The sequence below is a fragment of the Phytophthora cinnamomi genome (assembly GCF_018691715.1).
Source record: "Phytophthora cinnamomi strain GKB4 chromosome Unknown Contig38, whole genome shotgun sequence".
Lineage (NCBI taxonomy): Eukaryota > Oomycota > Peronosporomycetes > Peronosporales > Peronosporaceae > Phytophthora > Phytophthora cinnamomi.
In genome coordinates, this window is record NW_027150971.1 from 1,703,834 (window position 1) to 1,724,158 (window position 20,325).

Sequence of the window (20,325 nt, forward strand, 5' to 3'; positions counted from 1 at the left end):
CCTGCCCAAAGAGCCCCACTGGCAGGGTTCCGCTCGGCTTGTTGTGATAATATTATGATGGCAGTTTTGTGTGCCACACTAAAAAGGATAATGTGTGTACCACACCAGTAATGTATTTTGCACATTGCTACTGCCATAATTCAAGATGGAGCAGGAGCACGCTGCAAGTTTGACGGCGCGCGCCGTGAAGAAGGCGCTGCCCGAGCGCGCCATCTTGACCAAGGATGCGCGGCAGACACTGAACTCCGCGGTCAGCGTGTTTACGCTGTATCTGGCGTCCATGTGCGTGCAGTATTCGCGCTGCAAAGTTTTTGCCATTATAGATTAACCGACCGCTTGTCTTCCTTTTCTGACTGCAGCGCGCACGAGACGTCGGTGGCCAACAAGCGCAGCACCATCACACTGAAGGACGTGCTGCAGACGCTGCGGGACGCGGACTTCGAGCACTTCATCGAGCCCATTGAGGCCTGTCTGCAGGGTCAGTTGCGAACGAATCGCTCGCCGAGCCTTTGTCAGTTTAATTTACCGCTTGCGGGTGTTTTTTTTTTTCTTCTTCTTCCTGTTGCTGCAATGCAGAGACGAAGGCTGCAGCTAGTCGGAAGAAGAATCAAAAGACTGTGGCCGAAGAGGAGGACGGGGCTGCGACGACCAACGAGGTGGAGGAGCGGCTGGAAGAAGTGGCGCTTGACACCAACGAGGAGGACGCCGACGAGGACGAAGGCATGGCGTCGGTGGACGAGCCGTCGGACGTGGAGAAGAACGAGCAGGACCCAGAGGAGGACGCAGAGGAGAAGGGGTCGGCCGACGAGGACATGCAGGACGACGCTAAGACTGAAGAGGAACCTCCCGCACGGGAACGGAAGACAGAGGACGAAGACGACGACTCGGCGGAGGCGATGGAGCAAGCATAGACCAGAGATACCTCGACGGCGAAGCTGCTGTATTGCAAGCCAACAAGATAAGTTTATTCCATGGCTACATCTTCGGTGGCTTCCACCTGCACACCGCCTGTAATTCCTCTGCGCTTGTCTGCGTGTTCCAGGACTGCCAGACAGGATGTGGAGATGGCGTCCAGTGCTTGGCCGTACTTGAGGCCGGACAGCAGCCCGACGTTGAGGACGTCGTACGGTGAGCGCAGCAGAATGTCGCGCGTGGCTCCGCTGGAGAAGACCAGGTTCTTTCCGCCCGTCAGGCGGACCAGGTTGCTGGCGTTGGAGAAGAAGTATCGCCGCCCTGCCGTGTCGCCCAGACACGGCGTGTAGGTGATCTCGAAGTGGATGTCGCGCTTGATGGCAGCGGCGATCTGCAGGACACGACACACCAGATCATCAGTCTCGCCGACCCTACCTTCAAACGTCAAAAGCACTGCAACGCACCAGTGGCCGCTTGATCTGGAACGGCAGCCGGTTGGTGACGTCGAAAGTAATCAGGTCGATGTCGGCCTGCTCGCACAGGAACTGGAATACCTTGGGCGTGGCCGCCTCGGCCGCGATGACGTCGTATCCTTGCACTACGTCCGACCCCAACTGTTCAGAGCACAGCACAGCAAGTCAACACACACGCTGCGCTCGACGCAGCTCAGTCGCCTACACGCCCACCAGCTTCTGCGCGTCCGCCACCTCCTCCAGCTTGAGCGTGATGCGCTTGCGCTGCCTCGGTAGCTCCTTCTTGCCCGCGTCCTTCAGCTGCAGGCCGTTGCCGAGCGCAGCCGTGTAGAACTTGGCCTTCTTCGTGGGCTTGCCCTTGTCCTTCTGCGCAGACTGCGGCAGCTCCGGCAGCGCCGTCGCCGGCTTGGGCTTCTCGCCGCCCTCGCAGTCCACATTGACGCACACAGTCGCGTAGCCCACTGCGCAGCAGCAGCAACAGCCTCCGTCAGCCTGCAATTTATACCCACTGCATCTGTCGCCACGTACGTCGCTGCAGCTCGCCCGCCGACACCCGCGCCGTGGCGCGCACGTTCAAGTCCACATACACCATCGCGCAAAGTTGCCTCTGCACACCAGGTGTACACCAAACCTCAATTATTGTCAAAACATAATCAATTATTGCAATTTCAATTCTCTCACATTGCGTAATTACGCCGTCTTTTTACGTAAAAACCTGTGCGCCAATCGCAGCGCCCCGCCGCCTCGAATGGCTGCGGGTGGCTCTCGCCGCTATGACCTCAGCCCGGCGCAGTCCGGAGACGCGTATTACTGGAAACAATGGCTGACCAATCCGTGGAGGACAAGAACCTGGAGCTCGCTGCGCTGCGCAAGAAGCGCACGTTCCGCAAGTTCAGCTACCGTGGCGTGGACCTGGACAAGCTCCTGGACCTGAACCATGAGGAGCTCATGGACCTGGTGAACGCGCGCGCGCGCCGTCGCTTCTCGCGCGGCCTCAAGCGCAAGCCGATGGCCCTGATCAAGCGCCTGCGCAAGGCCAAGGCCGCCGCCAAGCCCATGGAGCGCCCGGAGGGCATCAAGACCCACCTGCGTAACATGATCATCGTGCCCGAGATGATCGGCTCGGTGGTCGGCGTGTACAACGGCAAGGAGTTCAACGGCATTGAGATCAAGGTATGTGTCCGGAACCGCTCGCGGCTCTCGGGGGGTGCGCGGCTTATGACCCGAAGAGCGGAGGGCCCGCTGTCATATCGCCCGATATGACGGCGGGTTATGCCCGGCTGCCACCCCCTCTGACGACGTTCTGTGTATGGGGCGACCCAGGGAGCTTTTGCATATTATTAGTTTTGGTCATATCGATATGATATGATATAAGTTTTTGAGGGGTGTGACCGGACTGACGATGGTGTGTTATGACGACAGCCCGAGATGATCGGCCACTACCTTGGCGAGTTCGCCATCACGTACAAGCCGGTGACCCACGGTCGCCCCGGTATCGGCGCTACCAGCGCTGCCCGCTTCATCCCGCTCAAGTAAGCGGTGTGACCTGTCGAGGTGCAGTGCGGCGCAGGTGGATATCATATCGTGTGTGGTGTCTGCATGCTGCTCCCTTTTGGGGTTGAGCCATTGTAATACACTCTTCTGACTTGGGACAGCCTTCCCGGAAGATCGACTGCTGTGGTGTGAGTTTACGTCTGTCTTGTCTGCTGTCGCTGTAGGTGGAGTAGTTGATCAAGCTGGACTACGTGGTAATGGGTGCGAGATGGAAGAGACGGAGGCCGATGAAGCAAAACTCGCAAGTACCAACGATTCGATGGTGGACAACAATCTCTCTGATATTTGCACGTCAGTCTGAGGCACTCCGTCCACTTCCCAGAAGCACCCGCATCGGTCCAGCTCGAAGGTATTTTGCTTGTGGGCCCTTTGCATTTGGTAGATGTGCATGTGTGTATTGTAGAACTTGTCTGTTTGCCGATGATGACCAGTTCTCTCCTGATCAAGGTTGATGAAAGCTTCTTTATAATTCCAATTGATCCTACTGAAGGCAAACAGACAAGCGTAGGTGGTAGATGCGTCTTCAGTACTCTAGCTGGTAAAGATGAATAGATTCTCGTACGGAACATTCAATTTTAGTTTACACTTTTATCTGTTTGATACTCACCGCCCGCTGCCTCGTCGTGTTTGCTGCTGCAGCTTTGTGGATAAGTACGGGATCGTTGTCTCGTGTTGAGAACCTGGGTAGCTCGAGTACCGCTTTTGGTTGCCGTAGGTCACGACGTAGCCAGCAAAACTTCTTCCGCTGTTGTTGCCCATATCGTTGGTAGTGGGGATGGTGCTAGAGGGGAAAACGCGATCTGAAGATACTTGCGTTCCCGTCTTGGATTGCATCTCTGTCGAGGTAGGCTGCATGTTGAAGCCCGCTGAAAAATGCATAACATTTTAGTCAAGGTGAAGTATGATCCGAAGGTTGAAGTTATCAAAGGGCAACCTACCTCTTCTTATCGCTGCAGATGGACCCCGGACGACTGCTTGCGATGAAATGATGCCAACAGGAAGCTTGGTGTCCGTCCCGCTGAAATTTCCATTCACCTGCAGTGAAGGAGGGGGTTGCTGCAGATCGTAATGCACGCTGGACAAGCGTCTGCGCAAACTGCTGCCAACGTACAGCTGCTCAACGCCAGAAGTGCCAATGCCTTTGGCAAGGTTGGCGCTGATAGCCGACGCAACAGTTGCAGTAGACGTTGATGGCAAACCCATGGTCGTACCCGTGGTGCCAACTTGCCAACTGGATTGACTTCCTAATGAGGTGAGATTGCGATAGGAATTGTGCGTTGGTGCTAATAGTGATCGAGTAGTTGTGTTGGATGGAGCGATTGCAATCGAGAGATCCACTTCGTGCTCGGGCTGTGGAAAAGTTGGTGGGGGCACGGTGGGCGGCGGTGTCGGTATTGGAAGTGGCGTAGTCGGCGTTTTTCGAAGCAATGAACCGGTCAGTACTTCGTTGTGTGGGATTCCCAGAGGTTGTGAGATCCCCACCGATGATGAACCTTTCGACAGGATACTAGATGGAGTCAAGATGAGTTGAGTCTGGTACACATTCCTATTCTCCGCGAGTCTTTCAGGGGTATTCGAAGTTAATCCAGAAGCCGCAGCGGCAGCACGCTCGTGGAGGAATAGGATATCGATACGTTCTTTCTCGTCGCTGTAAACGTCTTTGCCGTCAAGCGCCTTGAGGGAGTTGAGTTTGTACAGCACATGCTGTCGATAGAGATGCTTCTTTGTCAACGGGTTGTTGTTCATGCGCAAGTCAATTATCGAGGGCAATGAAGCCAACTTTTCCACCTCCTCCAAATCTGTGAGCCGATTGTTGGATAGTTCGAGCGTCTACGAAGCACAACGGACTGTAAGTCGTTGCCCAGGGAATGAGTTTACAGTTTCATTCACAAACACAAACCTCCAGACTAAGCATATTGTTGAAATTGGATAGCGATTTGAGGCCGTTGTCTTCCAGGTTCAGGAATTTCAGCTGCCGCAGTGCGAGGGTTGAATGCGGGTCGAGCTGCCGAATGCGATTCTTGTCCAGACGAATGTCGACAAGTTCGGTGTTGCATTCTAATCCAGCTAAGAACACGATAGCATTACCTTGGAGATGGAGGACCTATATTAAAGTCGCCGTCAGTCTAGGAACGCCCATATACTGCAAGTGCACACAAAGAGCTGCTCAGTACCTTTAACGAATCCAAAAACTGAAGTCCCAGCATCGTCATGTCCGTGATTTGGTTGTAGGCCAGGTGCAATTGCTCGAGATTTAGGCAAGCTAGGATTCCTTTCCCTCCACCATCGCAAAAATCTGGCATCGTGTAATCATTCGTCTGACTGGAAGGCATTAGGCTCTCGATTCGATTACGATTGAGATTCAGCACCCGGAGTTTGGGCAGTGCCTCAAGACCAGATATGTCAGCGATCTGATTGTTTTCGAGATTAATCTCACGGACATTCGAGAAGATATCTCCTGGAATCGACCCGATCTCACGAATTCGGCTTGAAGATAAATCCATGTCGGTAATCCGCCCAAACTGATTCTCTCCTCCAGACCCACAGGGCGTGACATTTCCTCCTCCACATTTTTCCAGAATGAACTCAAGCGTTAACTTCCCGCTGTATTTCTGCTTTGCAAGGCTCTGGTCTTGGGTCGAGACACTTACTCCATCCAGAACTTTGACACGTCGGAGGTAGTACACAGTGTACAGACGATAATCTGGAATTCGCGTGATCTCGTTACCCGATAAGTCAAGGATGGTTAGCTTTGGCAGAGACTTCAGATGCTGAACCTCTTTCAAGTTATCGATTTGATTGTTTCCCAAGTAAAGCTCCATGAGCTTCAGTGCCGAGCCTAGGCCTCTCAAACTCGAAATTTGATTTTCTTCCAGCGAGAGCTGGATGAGATTTTCCAGCGAGTCCAAATGCTGAATAACCGTCAAGCGATTTCGACCAAGGTGCAACTTCTTCAGAAACGAGAGTTGCTCCAAATTCTCAATCTGAGTAATCTCATTGTCGTCTAAACACAATTCTTCTAGCCTTGAACATAATTGCAAGCCGTCAATTCGCTTGATCGCGTTGTCCGAAAACGATGCTACCCGCAGATTTACAGCCTTACTCAACCCTTCAATTGACCCAAGCAATTCGTGATTCAAGATGAGCTCCTCCACTGAACTCCATTCGGCTTTGTTTGCTGCGGATTCTGCTTCGTCATCAGACTCAGGATGCCGATCGGAACATGAAAAATCAGTAGCTTCACTTGTGGAAAGCGGTACAGTACATCTAGTCTTCTGGCAGTGAAGGGCCCACACCTTCGAGGGCGATAATTGGGTAATCATCCGTTGAGCAATGGCGATTTCTTCTTGCGATACAACTTGTTGATCAAGTTGCGCAAGCTCCGGTAAATACTGCAGTACATGGAATCTATATCGCTTGGAATCACAAATACCATTCTTTCGGAGATCGAGTCGCTTGAGTGACCGCTTCCCCAGAGCTTTTCCAATGCATTCGATATCATCGAAAGATCTGATTAGGTTGTGCGTGATCTCCAGAGTCTCTAAACTGTAGAGATGTTCAAGATGTCCAATTCGTGCGATATGGTTGTACGATAAATCGAGAACTTGCAGACTTGAAAGGGAATCGATGTTGCTACAGATGCCTTGAATCTTATTGTAACTTAGCACCAACACTTCCAGATGATCTTTCAGAGACGACATATCGGGTATCGTTTCGAGATCACATCCTAACAAACTTAAATATTTTATTCGACTTGCTATAGCAGCTTGTAGTCGTATCGAAACGATTGGTGTGGAAGTAGACGTGATTGATCCAGGTAGCAACGGTTCCATTTGAAGTAAGCGCATTATGCTTTCGTCGGTGCTGGAATACACGCTGTTCTCAGCGGGTAGCGGGCTTTGTAAGCGCCGGATACGATACTTGCGCTCAAAATCGTCCACTAGTTTGGCTGCAACTCCAAGATTCACAGCGTCTTCGTCACTGCTATGCGGAGTGCGGGGAGATTGAGATTTTAATGATCGAATAGCACCTTGTGAAGCGCTATTACTACGAGACGATCCCAGGAGGTCATCTTCAAATGTATACTGATACTCCACAAAATACTCAGGCAGAACCAGCGCACTGTCAAACACATAATACAACTTCTGCTTGTTTGCAGAAGCTTCTCCGCCTGCAGTTGTCGCCGCAGCGCCTCCATGCATGACCTGCAAACTCTGAACCCCAGTAAAATCCTGAGCCTTTCCTAAAGTGGAACCGGATGTTGCTTTCGCAAGAGCAACGTCGGCGTTGCTAATACATTTTGTATATCCTGGAAATACTTTTGCTACAAGAAGCACGCCGGAAGGTAAATCCCAATCACCAGATACCGCAAGCTGCACCGCCCTCTTCATATCTTGAGTCAATTTTTGCTGAGACGATGTAGTATCTATGCTAGGCACAACTTGCTGTCCTTTAGCAACAAGTGTTGCTGTGACACGGGGTACGTCTAACAGGGCAATTGAGTTGGCGAGCTTAATTGCAGCTCCAAAATCAGTCGTCCCAAGTCCTGAAAATCCACGGAAGCCATTCTCTGCGATGAATAGTTGGTCAGTGTCAGCAGGACTACGTAATTGATGGTCTTCTAACAGGGAAGACTGAGCGTAAAATAGATATTCCATCGATGTTTCCAAGGCGGAACCGGGGCACGGGTTTTGCGGCTGGTTACCACGTCTACCTTGCTCTTGAGGTGTTCTGGAGTTGCGCTCCCTTGTTTTTTCACCCTCGCGTTCCGCATCAATGTCATCATTGGGCACTGTCACTCCTTTCTTCGATACGTTATCCTTCACCTTTTTGTCTGGAGCTACAAGGACCGCTTCCATTCGTGCCTGAAAACGATTTCGTAAAAATCTATTATTTATCCTTGTGACACGATTAATTTGAATGTCGTTTATCCCAAGTTTCTGCAGCTCTGGAAGAAATAATCTGGATCGCACGAGTTCTACACAAGACCCAAACCAAGCGTCTGACGGCTTTCCATCTTCAAGCCGAATGTTACCGCCTGTTTCCAGCTCCAGCATTAGACGCGCAATATTCATCTCGGACGTACACCTCAAGCTTGTCCTTAAACGATCGAAGTCTTGATTCATTCTGTATACAGCACTGCAGCGATCACGTATACACGAAGATACACAGTCCAACTTCTTTTCCAACGCACTCAGCATTTCCTGCGATACTTTAACAGCAATTTCATCCTTTCCAGCACGACTGTCGACCAGAAATCGCTCGATCTCTTTCTTGTGCCGTACGAGAGCTGCCATACTTGTTTCCATATGATGCTCAGCCTGATTGCGAATTGTCTCGGCATGCCGGATTCGACCGTGCACGTCCCGCTTAATCGCCTTAATCCGCATGTTATAGTACATTTTCTTCTTGATCATTGTGGCCTCTGCTATTTGTTTGTTGCGCGCAGACAGCTCGACAGTATCCAGGAAACTCAAACGAGGAAGTTGACACATCAAATACGTCTGGTAATTACAGAGCCTACACACAGGATTGTCGCCAAAGTGAGGATCACTTAGTACAAGAATCGCGAGCTGGTCCAAGTTCATGAGCGACAGTAGTCCTTTGAAACTCGACAGCCGGTTGTCCGCCAAGTTCAGTTCCGTGAGATTCACACAGCCATTAAGCGCCGTATCAATGCGGTCAATGCGATTCCGACACGCCCAGAGCTGCGTCAACTTTGTGAGCCTCCACAGCCCGTCAAGTCTTTCAAGCTGGTTCTGGTTCACCCATAGCTTCTCCAAATTCACGAGCGCATCCAAGTTTTCAAGGCGTCGGATCTTGTTCGAGCTCAGATTCAGCTGCTTCAACTTTGAGCAATTCCCCAAATTGGCGATCTTTGTCAGCCCACACTCGGTAATGCACAGCTTCTCCAAGTTGGCGCAATTATTGACCCCCTCAAGCCCGCAGATCGTCGGCTGGTTGATGATCGAGAGCTCTTTCAGCCCTGGAAAGTACACGACGCTCTTCATGGACGTCCAGAACCCCAAGAACAAGTCCAGTGACGTCACCGTCTCGCTATTCCGCGCGAATTGCGCCGCTGTGATACCGTTCTCCCTGCACAGCAGCTCGAGGTCCGGGGACGCAGCAAATAGCTGCATCTTTTCCTGCTGAGAGACCGACAGCGCGTCTCCGCTGCTGGCCGGCTCCGTGACAACCTCCGATTGCGTTACGTCGCTCTCGGGCAATAATTCATCCTCAGACGTCGGCGTGCTACCAGAACTCGCTGCGTTCATGCTGCCTCCTCGAACAAACTGCTTGCTGGGGGGCGCATGGGTCTTGGCCGAGGCAAGACGCGGAGGAGGCGTGGCAAGTGGCGGCAGCGCACTCGAGTCAACACCAGACATGGAGCTGCTGCGTCCTGTCTCCATGCTCTCTATCCTCCACACACACACAGAGAGAAGCTTAAAGCTGTCACTCCAAGAGGGTTGCGCCTTGACAGTCACTGCAACAAACTGCAACTGCCGGTCGTTACACCGCCCTATTTCTGTCCTCAACTTCAACGTACCTCCGAACTCCACCGCGTCTTGGAACTCCATCCCACCTCCTTTCGCAACTCCACTACGTCACTCCCTCGAGTGAGTGACAACACCAGCCTCCTCCACGTCAGTCTCAATAGCCACTATGACGCTCATGAACCTGGTGCTGAAGCGTGTGCCCCACGACGCTTCTCCAGAGCAGCTCGCGGCCGCAGCGAGCGGCGTTCTCCTGCTCTGCGTGCTCTGCGTGCTCTGGCTCGTGCGCTTCTTCTACGGCAGCTTCCTCGCGCACACTCTGACGCTGCTGCTGCTGGGCCTGACGCTCCGCTGGCTCTACTGGAACGGCGTGGGCGTGCTGGGCTGGGACGCGCCCTACCTGCGCTCGTCGGACGCGGTGGCGCGCTCCCTGTGCAGCCAGCCGCAGCAGGAGGGCACCCTACGCGTGGTGTGCATCTCCGACACGCACAGCAAGCACCGCAACCTGTCGGGTCTCCCGGACGGAGACGTGTTGATACACTGCGGAGACTTCACGCAGCGCGGCACCCACGCCGAGCTGCGCGACTTCAACGACTGGTTGGGCACTCTACCGCACAGGCACAAGCTGGTGATCGCCGGCAACCACGACGTCTGCATGGACGCGGTGGAGTACGACCAGCACTGGGACAAGGCCTTCCGCCACGAGGAGTACAACGACCCCGGGCTCTCCAGAGCGCTGCTGACCAACTGCACGTACCTGGAGAACCGGTCGGTGGTGATCGAGGGCGTGAAGATCTACGGCTCTCCCATGACGCCGCCCATCCCTGGACGCCCCGGGGCGTTCCATGTGGCCAGAGGTTTCGCCGACCAACAGCATTGGGCGAAGGTCCCCGCGGATGTGGACGTGCTGGTGACGCACGGACCGCCGCATGGCATTCTGGACACGACGGTCACTGGGCTGCATGTGGGCAGCGAGACGCTGCTGAAGGAGAGCATGTCCCGCATCCGACCGAGCTTCCACTTGTTCGGACATATCCACGAGGCGTATGGAGCCACTCGAGTCGGGAATACGGTGTTTGTCAATGCGGCTACCAGCACGCTACTGGCTAAACCGAAACACGCCCCTGTAGTGGTAGACATACCTATTAAATGCTAATAGTGCTCAAACCTGCACCTCAGGTTGACTGTATTCCGTCGCGTCGAGGTATCCATCGGGACGATTGCCATGATTATCCGACGGCTAGATCGCAACCTGAGCAGGTGTCCACTAATCAGGCAAAACTAGATATAATGCTCAGTATCGAATCGGCGAGATGGAGAACAGCAGCTCGTGCACCACGATGTTCAGCAAACCACACCGGGCGCGGAACACCATTTGCACGTTCAGCGCAATCGTTGGCCTTCAGCTCCTCAGTGAAGCTGCATTTGGGTTCATGAGCCCCATCATCTCTATCGTCTTGACCGAGGTCGCCAACCGAATATGCTGTCTACTAACCAGAAAGCGACCGTGATTCTCATTAGCTCGTGCTTTTTGTGCTACTACATGTAGTATTTTGCCAGACTGCATCGACAAGGGTTGCCAATTGATTGTGGAGCCAACCCGCACGATGAGGTACTGACGATCACCCAGGTTCGATTCACTCCTGTATCAACCGTGTCCATGTTTGAATTTTGTTGGCAGGCGTGTATTGACGGATCAAGGCAGGCAGCCTGGTTGTCGAGGTACAAGAAAACCCTCATAACGTAGATGACTCGGTGACAGTTTTTTTTTTTTTTGCCAATGTAGCATCTACGCGGCGTTGGGGTCCGTCTTAAACTTTATCGTATCACCGATGATTGGCCAGCTTTCCGATTTCTATGGACGAAAGGTTAATCGATGCAAGAGGGCAATGCGCTTTAAGGATATGTTGCTAACCTCTTTTTATCGTTTTGCTATCAGATGCCGCTAGTACTGAGCCAGCTCGCGAGAATTGGTGTGCCGTTTTCAGTCATGTACTTGATGCAACCTCAAGGTTCAACAATTCCATACTTCGTGTTCAGGGTGGTTGACAATGGGTTTGGGTAAGTTACTTGCTCGCACAAAGTTGTGCGGGCTGCTTTACTTCAGCACTTGCTAATGTGCATGTTTCTTAGGACTGCTGGTGTTTTGGGTGCCGCGGTCGCCGATATCATCCCTATTCAGCATCGCGCGGGAGCATTCGGAATTCTATCGGCAAGCGTAGCCATTGGATATTGTACAAGCGCATTCATTGCTGCGTTCTTCTCTCGTGTGAGTACGTGGTACTTAGGAACTTTCACAACCTGAGAACTCATCTTAGTGCTCTGACCCAGGAACACATCTTGCAAATTTCTGTTGGGCTTTTCGCTCTGCGAATTGTCTGGGCACTGTTTCTCCTGCCTGAAACCTTACCCACCCAGACTCGTGGTCGAACGACCCGATTTGCGATGGAGAATCCTGTCCGCTCCATTTCTATTCTTTTTCGCAACAAATTGTTCACCCGACTGACATGCCTGATAGCGTTGACGAGCTTTGTGATGGAAGGAGTTTTTCAGGTGCAACCATTTTACCTGAATGTGAGCCGCGAATATGGTGTATGGGGAGTGTGGAGTTGAGCGACTGACCGGTTCTGCTCTGCACTGTTGTGCAGACTGTAGTCGGGTTCAACGTGAAAGATTTTGGCAACCTGATGCTAGTTGGTGGCGTTTTAGCGATGATATCACAAGGTCTGCTGCTCGACCCTCTAGTGAGCTATGCCGGAGAAAAAGGTGTGATCGTCGCAGCTATGGTGAGCTGCTTCGCAAGGACATGCGGGGTCGCGGGTACGGCATTGTATCCACACAAATGGGTCGTTTTTGTACTTTGCCTGCCTACTTGTCTTGGAGAATTGGCATTTCCAGCTATTTCCGCACTGCAGTCAATTAACTCTTCGGATGAGGTACAATGTACTACTCATAAACTCTTACGCGTCACTATCTAAATCACTGTGCTTGGTTCAGGAGCAAGGGCGTCTGCAGGGGGCGATTTACGGAGCTTGCTCGGTTTTTGAAGCAGTTGGGCCTGTCGTGTTCTCCGTTCTGTACGCTACTATGACAAGGAAGTCGATCTGGTCGCAAGCGCTTCCGTTTGTAGTCGCTTCATGCATTTATCTCGTCGGAGTTGGTGTAGCGATCTCTCTACCCGCGGGGAAACACTCGAGCAGGAGTGTGGATGACGAAGCGCTTCTACTATCGCTAAGATTTCGAGAAACACCGTTCTCCAAGACCGAGCCCGAAAGAGAGAGTGGAATTGGAGAAAGCAATGGAATTGCTCATGACAGTAGAGCCGTGCTAGATGACGAGTACATGCTTTCGGAGCCATTGCTAGAAACCTCGCGGATTTGAAAGCGAAACACCAGAAATACAAGAATAACACTGTGGTGACAGCTGCATCTAAAGACTAAGAACAAAAGCTTCTCAAGTTTTGAGTTCAACAGTTTTCTGCATTTCGAAGCAACAGGAACGTATCAGTAGTGGAGAGTGCTGTATGCATCTGGGTCAGATGTGCCCGACTTTCGTGATTTCCGATGGTCGAACTGATCGGTTTCGACGGGGTTCAGACTTGAAGAGCGCGGCCCCACAATCCAGACAGGAAGAGGATGGGGAAGGTGAGGGAGGGGCCCAACGCCGCCACGGCGCCCTGCAAGCCGCGGCGGAAGCGAGGGCTGTCGTGCAAGTTCGGGACGATCGTGGTGCTGCAGTTCCTCACGGAGGCGGCGTTCGGCATCATGAACCCCATCCTGTCCATCGTCATGACCGAGGTCTGCAATGCGCACATGTGTCATCCCCACCAAAGAGCAGGAATCTCACTCTACCCTTCAATTTGTAAAGTATTTTGCAAGACAACATCGCCACGGACTCCCTATTGACTGTGGAGCCAACCCACACGACGCGGTAGAGTTATCATGTTGCGTATAGTATGAAACTCATCGCTAAGTAGCAATTGCAATTCGTGTTAGGCGTGCACTGAGGGGTCAAGGCAGGCAGCGTGGTTGTCGAGGTATGCAGCAATATTGTTAGTGGAATTGTAGAGAAATGGTAAAACCTGACAGATTACCATTTTTTAAGCCTCTTCTCGTCGCTAGGGTGCGTGTTTAACTTTTTCCTGGCACCGATGCTGGGTCAAGCGTCGGATATCTATGGACGCAAGGTTGGTAGTGTGTGGACTTTGAGGGAAAGGCTGTGGTGTTCATGTATTAATGCCAAGCTTTGTGTCAATATTAGCCATTTCTGGTGCTTAGCCAACTCGCGAGGCTGGGCACGCCCTTCTCCATCATGTACTTCATGCAACCGCACGGATCCATTACTCCGTATTTTGTTTTGAGGCTCATCGACTATGGATTTGGGTACGCGCGGGCTGCGTTACCTTCCAACCACATTTTCCTTTCGCGATTTAACGTTCTTCTAACGCAGCACTGCTGGAGTGATGGGCGCTGCGGTCGCAGACATCGTCTCCCCTGAGAACCGTGCAACCGCTTTTGGGATTCTGTTTGCGAGCCTCTCGTCTGGGTTTTCATTGAGCGCTTTCGTCGCGCCGTTCTTCTCACGAGTCAGTTTTCTGCTACTCCGTTGACAGGGCCGTTGGTTGATTTTCCTCTAACGCGGACTTTGGTAACTTGGGTGCAGGAGCATATTCTGCAGATTGCCGCTGGTATTTTCGTGATACGGGTGTTCTGGGCAGCATGCATTTTGCCTGAAACAGTTCCAAAGCGAACGCGTATGAGCAAGACACGATGGGTGATGGAGAGCCCTATCAGCTCTCTGTCGATCCTTTTTCGCAACAAGTTGTTCATGCGGCTGACGTGCTTGATTGCCATCACGAGCTTCATCAGGAACGGAATTTTTCAGATCCAGTCGTTCTTCTTGAATGTACGTTCCCCAATAACGCTGCTTGTCACTACCGTGTCTTGATTGGTCTAATGTATCTTACATCGAACAATCTTTTTGTGGCGCTTCGAAGACAATCGTGGGATTCGATGTGAAGGACTTCGCCAACTTGATGCTCCTCGGTGGCGTTTTAGCATTGCTAGGACAGGGACTACTGGTGAAGGCGCTTGTGGGCTGTTTCAAGGAGAAGGGCGTGATTATCATTGCGCTGATTGCCAGCTTCATGAAGACGAGCGGCTTTGCCGGTGCAGCGTTTTACCCACATAAATGGGTAGTATTCCTGGCTTGCGTACCTGGCTGCATCGGAGATCTGACCTTCCCAGCCATATCGGCTCTCAAGTCAATGAATGTCTCGGAGAAGGTATGTTTGCGCATCTGTTAAACTCAAGAAACTGAAAGACTGACGATATTCTCATGAATTGGCTTGAATCTGCAGGAGCAAGGACGTCTCCAAGGCGCGATTTACGGCGCGCGCTCAATTTTCGACGCAATAGGCCCCATCGTGTTTTCTTCACTGTACGCCGCGATGACTCGGCAGTCACTTTGGTCGGAAGCTCTCCCGTTCGTAGTCGCTTCGTGCGTCTACGTTGTCGGAATCGCTGTGGCCATCTTGCTGCCCGTTACCAAGACGTCCCCGTCGCCAAGCGAGATTGCTGTTGACCCTGCTCCCTTCCCTCCGCCTGTGACCGACGAGACTCCGTCTTTGTCTTCCGTGTACTTCGAGACGGACGATGATGACAATGACGACGAGTTCGAATCAGGGGACGATCTCGATAGCATGGAGTATGCAAGCAGCAAACTGCTGGACGACGACCACTTGCTGTCCGAACCGTTGCTGGGAAATAACTCCACTGCCGCACACGTGCACACGGAAGTGTAGAACCTGCCCGTTAGATGCATTCGATGCTTATCAACACTCACGAAATAGACATCGCCTCAAAACCTTTTTTCTCTCTTGTTGAACCTGTCGTGAGTATCCGTTTTTTGCTGGTCGTACGATCGACTTTAACGGGATTTAGTTTCATTTTCAGATCTGATCAGCGAGATGGACAGCAGCACCGCCGACACCTCCGCGCCCCGCAAGCCGCAGAGCAAGAAGGGCGCCCCGTGTACTGTGGCTGCGATCGTGGGGTTGCAGCTTCTGGCCTCCAGCGGGTTCGGCCTCATGAGCCCCATCCTTTCTATCCTCATGACCGAGGTCTCCCACCTGCATTGAATTCAGAGTCATAACAGCATATCGTACTGAGATTTTGTATACTGATGGTGTTTCAGTACTTTGCTAGATTGCACAGGGATGGCGCCCCCATTGACTGTGGGGCCAATCCTCATGACGAGGCACTGTATTTATTGCAGTATTGTGGTTGATATGCCGGTGCTCAAGGATATTTTTTTCTGTTTAGGCGTGCACTGCTGGGTCGAAACAAGCTGCGTGGCTGTCGAGGTAGGAGGATAATATGTTCACGTGAAATGTTGCCATTAAACTAACTGTGACTTGGTGTTTAGTATTTTCTCGGCCGTGGGATGTGTGTTCAGCATCATCTTGTCGCCGATGCTCGGGCAGGCGTCCGATGTCTATGGACGCAAGGTTCGTTAGCTTTTTGTTATGAACTTGATAGTGGAAAGTGTCTAAAGCGTTGTTATTGCTAGCCCTTTCTAGTGCTGAATCAGATCCTGAGGGTTGGCGTGCCGTTTTCGGTCATGTACTTCATGCAGCCGGGAGGTTCCATCACGCCTTTTTTCGTGCTGAGGCTGGTCGACTCTGGCTTTGGGTGAGAGTGAATCTACTCTCAAGTTGTTCATTTTATCTCGGAAAACTAACTGCCGTTGGCGTGGACCAGGATGGCGGGTATAATGAGTGCAGCGGTCGCTGATATTGTTGCTCCTGAAGATCGCGCAGCTGCATTCGGGGTTCTCTTTGCCAGTCTATCCGTTGGTTTCTGCGCAAGTGCCTTCATCGCACCGTTCTTTTCTCGGGTAAGCGCTGCCTTCTTGCAAAGTGTGTTCTGATTAGCCACTCTAAATCCTTTTTGCAGGAGAGTGTTCTGCAGGTTTCAGCTGGTATTTTCGTGGCACGCGTTCTGTGGGCGATCTTCCTTTTGCCCGAGACGCTTCCAATTCGAACTCGCATGAACAAAGCCCGATGGGTAGTCGAGAACCCCATCAGCTCCATGACAATTCTCTTCCGGAACCAATTGTTCATGCGGCTGACGTGCCTGATCGCGCTGACGACCTTCGTGTTGAACGGGATTTTCCAGATCCAGTCGTTTTACTTGAATGTAAGTTCTCCGCAACAATTCTCTTGGAAACTAGACAGGTGACACGTTGGTATTGACTTTGTGCTGCATTGTAGACTATTGTGGGATTCGATGTGAAGGACTTCGGCAACCTGATGCTGCTTGGAGGGCTTATGGCGTTGGTAGGACAGGGTTTGCTGCTCAAGCCCATGATCAATTGCGTCCGAGAGAAGGGCGTGATTGTCATCGCACTTGTAGCCAACACGCTAGGCACTTGTGGGTTTGCTGCTACGGCATACTATCCGCATAAATGGTTGGTTTATGTCGTGGGCATCTCAGCGAGCATTAGCGACCTGTCCTTCCCAGCTATATCAGCCCTCAAGTCCATCAACGCCTCCGAAGAGGTAAGCTCCTGGAATATTGTTTAATAAAATTGTCCGATACTGACTATGTAGTTCGTGAAATGCAGGAACAAGGACGTTTACAGGGAGCAATTTACGGTGCTCGGTCGCTCTTTGAGGCGCTCGGCCCGGTCGTGTTTGCTGCTCTCTACGCTGCTATGACCCGTCAATCTGCTTGGTCGCAAGCACTTCCGTATGTGGTCGCCTCGTTCATCTATTTCGTTGGTGTTGGTGTGGCTTTGTCACTGCCTGTTGGCAAGACCCCGCCACCAAGCAAAATCGTCGCTGTGCCAGCACCTTTGTTGTCGCCAACGTTCGGCGAATCGCCAACGTCCATGTACTTCGAGACCGACGACGATGACGAATATGACGAAGACGAAGGAACGGAGGACGGTGGTGCATTTGACCGAACGGTCTATTCAACGGCGAAGCAGCTCGACGACGATCATTTCCTTGCGGAACCGCTGCTGGGAAGCAGTTCGGCTGCGCACGTTCGCAATGAATTGTAAATGTGACCTGACTGGCATCATGTTCGACATGAAGTGTACGCCTCGCAATTTACCCATGCGTGTTTGTATTGTTTCCCAAGAAATGCAGATCTGACGTTGTTGCACACTACACACTACTTACAAAAAGGACTATTTGCTTCAATAACATGTACTTGACATCGCCTGTGTTGCCCTGAGTTACACGAAGATTTGTCGGTGAGGTGACGGTGGGCTGGGAAGGTTTGTCGGCACTCCATCGGTGGCAGGGTCCTGGAAGAAAAGCGTCCCTGTTACGAGGCATGAACCAGTCGGCAGCTTCTTGGCGCAAGCCTGCATGAAGGGGTCCATTTCCATTTGACCCATTTTTCTGGACAAGGCGTTCGACTGCGCAGGCGTGAGCGGCGACAAGATGTTTCCGGTGTATCCCCCTGCCGACTCGGATAGGAATGTCATGGTGTCTTGAAGGAAGCCCTCCGTGGTGAGACTGCCTTGCGGCTCGCTCAGCCACTGTGACTGTGCCAGATCTGGTTGTTCGATCGGGACAATGTGGTTGGCTGCATCGATGAACTGCTCGAGTAGAGCGGGGTCCCAGGTCAGCAGCAGTCCGTGGAGTCGCGGGTTGGCCTCGGGTTCACGAGCGATGACAACGTCGGCGGAAGCTCGTGGTGCCATGGCGAAAATCTGGAGAACTCAATGCGTGGCTGGTGGCAAATTGAACAGTGAGCGACTTGTCGAACGTCTTCACCGAGAGATGAACGGAACCACTTCAAAGGATTAGTCGACGTCTTGTTTCGAGGCAAGAAATGACACACTCAGGTCACCGGCAGCTGCAGTCGAAGGCTCCGCATCACTTTGATCTGGGGGTGAATTAAGGTAAAGAGCTTTGGCTCGTTCAGCGAACGCGCTCTTGGGGGCACGATAGCTCCTCTATGTAGTTCGAGGACCACGTGCGTTTAGCAGCGTCAGGCAGCGCATCTCAACGGCGAGCGTTTCCATTTCCACGTGTTACTTCCCATGTCAAAGTGTCGAGGGCCATGAAGGACTTTCATTGACAGCTATACCGCATGTACTCGCTGTCGCAGCAAGGACTGCTGGTTCTTCGTGCCGTCGAGATGCTGACATTGAAGTGTCCGAATAAGAAAAATCACGCGTGGCTTGACAACCGCACCGAAACTACAGTAGACGAATCGCCTGGTGTCCTCCCGCTGGAGTCGGTTGGCCTCACGGCCAGTGAAGTCCCAGTTGTAATTCAAGGATGTGTGCGGCAACTCCCGCGCACGACAGCAAGACTCGGGTCATCTTTCGTCCAGAGTCCACCTCCCGACCTGCTAGCGGCACCGCTGGCGCCAGGATTGCGGCCACGCTTCGGTCTCAGCAGCTCGACGTAGAACCACTTCAACATGACCCACTCACTTCAACTTGGTCTCAGACAAATCTGAGTACCAACAATGTAGCCATGTGGAATTCCAGCGGATACTAACCACTGTACCACCTCAACGGGGGAGATATCCTCTCCGCTCCGGTACTTGTCCCTCTTGACACCTTCCGCCATGCCCCGCGCTTTGAGCAAGCTGCTGGCTAGCCAAGGGAAGGCCTCGGTGCGTGACCTCGACGCCGTGGACCTGCACACGCACGTATACTTGCCTCGCTACATGGACATCCTGCGCGCCCGGAAGGACGTGCCCTTCGTCCGCCCCGGGGTCGGCGGGGAGCGGCTCATTATCCTCCCGGCGGAGCAGCAACAGCTAGAGCAACAGCAGCAGCCTGGAGGCATCAGTGCCGGTCGCCCCATCGGCGGCGAGTACTGGGACGCGAGCAACAAGCTCTGCTACATGGATCGCCATGGGATCCGCACGTCGGTTCTGAGTCTGGCCAACCCGTGGCTTGACTTCCTGCCCCTCGAGGAGCAGATCTGCCAGGCGACGCTGCTTAATGATGACATGGAGATGCTGTGTCGGGGCTCCGACGGCCGGTTCCTGGCTTTCGGCGTCGTGCCTCAGGATTCAACGACAGCAGTGAAAGAGGTCGAGAGACTGTCGAGTTACCTGCCCCATGTCCGCGGGGTGATTCTGAGCACCGCTGGTCTGAACGGCAAAGGGCTGGACGACCCGGGCATGCTCGAGTTCTACCGCGCTATGGATCGCGCGGGGCTGACGATCTTCCTGCACCCGCACTACGGAGTGGGAAATAAGCACTATGGCAAGTATGGGCACGCACTGTTCCTTGCGTTGGGCTTTACGTTCGAGACGACGGTGGCGGTATCGCAGCTCGTGCTGTCGGGACTCCTGGATCAAGTGCCGGATACTTTGAGGCTGCTGCTTGCTCACTCGGGAGGCACGCTGCCGTTCCTGGCTGGACGGCTGGACAGCTGTGTGGAGCATGACGCGGCGATCGCGCAGAATCTGCAGCACGCGCCGAGTGTCTATCTCAAGAGGTTTTACTACGATGCGGTGGCGTACCATGAGCCGGCGCTGCAGTGTCTGATTGACTTTGTCGGGGCTGACAAAATCGTCTTTGGCACGGATCACCCGTTCTTCCCTCCTGCTAAGAAGGGGGTGACCGAGGGAGGTGAAGGCGAGGACTTGAGCGAGGTGGATTGGCGATCGACCCTGTCTAACTACGAGATCATGGCCAAAATGAGCAAGGAAGTGCAGAGCGCTATGCTGCGTGACAACGCCAAAAGGTTGATGGGGATCTAAAAGACGGATAGCGTTTGCAATTGCCTCTGTATGAAGATGCAAGTCCTGCAAATGACGACAAAATCAAGAGCTACAAGGTGTAAGCGTTATCTGACAGTATTCGTCTATCTACACACTTATCTGTTTTCTGCTGCCACAATACATTAT

The 20,325-nt window shown here is 52.6% G+C and overlaps 9 protein-coding genes across 9 annotated transcripts; 6 read left to right on the forward strand and 3 right to left on the reverse strand.

Annotated features, from left to right (window-relative positions):
• Positions 1-145: 145 nt before the first annotated feature.
• On the forward strand, positions 146-911 carry IUM83_03422 (dna polymerase epsilon subunit 3-like; the record flags this gene model as incomplete). The annotated part of the gene is made up of 3 exons (XM_067927422.1): positions 146-282; positions 360-478; positions 577-911. 3 exons carry the CDS (start codon positions 146-148, stop codon positions 909-911), a joined length of 591 nt encoding a protein of 196 aa, XP_067791952.1.
• Positions 912-964: 53 nt separating this feature from the next.
• On the reverse strand, positions 965-1,977 carry IUM83_03423 (Ribonuclease P protein subunit p30; the record flags this gene model as incomplete). The annotated part of the gene is made up of 4 exons (XM_067927423.1): positions 965-1,303; positions 1,377-1,526; positions 1,599-1,846; positions 1,914-1,977. The coding sequence occupies 4 exons, from the start codon at positions 1,975-1,977 to the stop codon at positions 965-967; spliced, it is 801 nt and encodes a 266-aa protein (XP_067791809.1).
• Positions 1,978-2,204: 227 nt separating this feature from the next.
• Positions 2,205-2,921, forward strand: IUM83_03424 (40S ribosomal protein S15; the record flags this gene model as incomplete). The annotated part of the gene is made up of 2 exons (XM_067927424.1): positions 2,205-2,558; positions 2,808-2,921. 2 exons carry the CDS (start codon positions 2,205-2,207, stop codon positions 2,919-2,921), a joined length of 468 nt encoding a protein of 155 aa, XP_067791956.1.
• Positions 2,922-3,542: 621 nt separating this feature from the next.
• On the reverse strand, positions 3,543-9,349 carry IUM83_03425 (Protein phosphatase 1, regulatory subunit; the record flags this gene model as incomplete). The annotated part of the gene is made up of 5 exons (XM_067927425.1): positions 3,543-3,805; positions 4,433-4,769; positions 4,840-5,043; positions 5,114-5,202; positions 8,134-9,349. The coding sequence occupies 5 exons, from the start codon at positions 9,347-9,349 to the stop codon at positions 3,543-3,545; spliced, it is 2,109 nt and encodes a 702-aa protein (XP_067791953.1).
• Positions 9,350-9,602: 253 nt separating this feature from the next.
• IUM83_03426 (Calcineurin-like phosphoesterase) lies at positions 9,603-10,589 on the forward strand (the record flags this gene model as incomplete). Its single annotated transcript, XM_067927426.1, has 1 exon — positions 9,603-10,589. The coding sequence occupies one exon, from the start codon at positions 9,603-9,605 to the stop codon at positions 10,587-10,589; it is 987 nt and encodes a 328-aa protein (XP_067791954.1).
• Positions 10,590-13,068: 2,479 nt separating this feature from the next.
• Positions 13,069-15,236, forward strand: IUM83_03427 (Major Facilitator Superfamily (MFS); the record flags this gene model as incomplete). Its single annotated transcript, XM_067927427.1, has 9 exons — positions 13,069-13,230; positions 13,301-13,363; positions 13,429-13,469; positions 13,538-13,619; positions 13,694-13,815; positions 13,883-14,018; positions 14,096-14,338; positions 14,430-14,717; positions 14,793-15,236. 9 exons carry the CDS (start codon positions 13,069-13,071, stop codon positions 15,234-15,236), a joined length of 1,581 nt encoding a protein of 526 aa, XP_067791773.1.
• Positions 15,237-15,401: 165 nt separating this feature from the next.
• Positions 15,402-17,500, forward strand: IUM83_03428 (Major Facilitator Superfamily (MFS); the record flags this gene model as incomplete). The annotated part of the gene is made up of 9 exons (XM_067927428.1): positions 15,402-15,554; positions 15,629-15,691; positions 15,757-15,797; positions 15,860-15,941; positions 16,004-16,125; positions 16,195-16,330; positions 16,390-16,632; positions 16,707-16,994; positions 17,060-17,500. 9 exons carry the CDS (start codon positions 15,402-15,404, stop codon positions 17,498-17,500), a joined length of 1,569 nt encoding a protein of 522 aa, XP_067791788.1.
• Positions 17,501-17,677: 177 nt separating this feature from the next.
• Positions 17,678-18,151, reverse strand: IUM83_03429 (ATP-binding Cassette (ABC) Superfamily; the record flags this gene model as incomplete). The annotated part of the gene is made up of 1 exon (XM_067927429.1): positions 17,678-18,151. The coding sequence occupies one exon, from the start codon at positions 18,149-18,151 to the stop codon at positions 17,678-17,680; it is 474 nt and encodes a 157-aa protein (XP_067791944.1).
• Positions 18,152-19,029: 878 nt separating this feature from the next.
• On the forward strand, positions 19,030-20,178 carry IUM83_03430 (uracil-5-carboxylate decarboxylase; the record flags this gene model as incomplete). Its single annotated transcript, XM_067927430.1, has 1 exon — positions 19,030-20,178. The coding sequence occupies one exon, from the start codon at positions 19,030-19,032 to the stop codon at positions 20,176-20,178; it is 1,149 nt and encodes a 382-aa protein (XP_067791812.1).
• Positions 20,179-20,325: the final 147 nt, after the last annotated feature.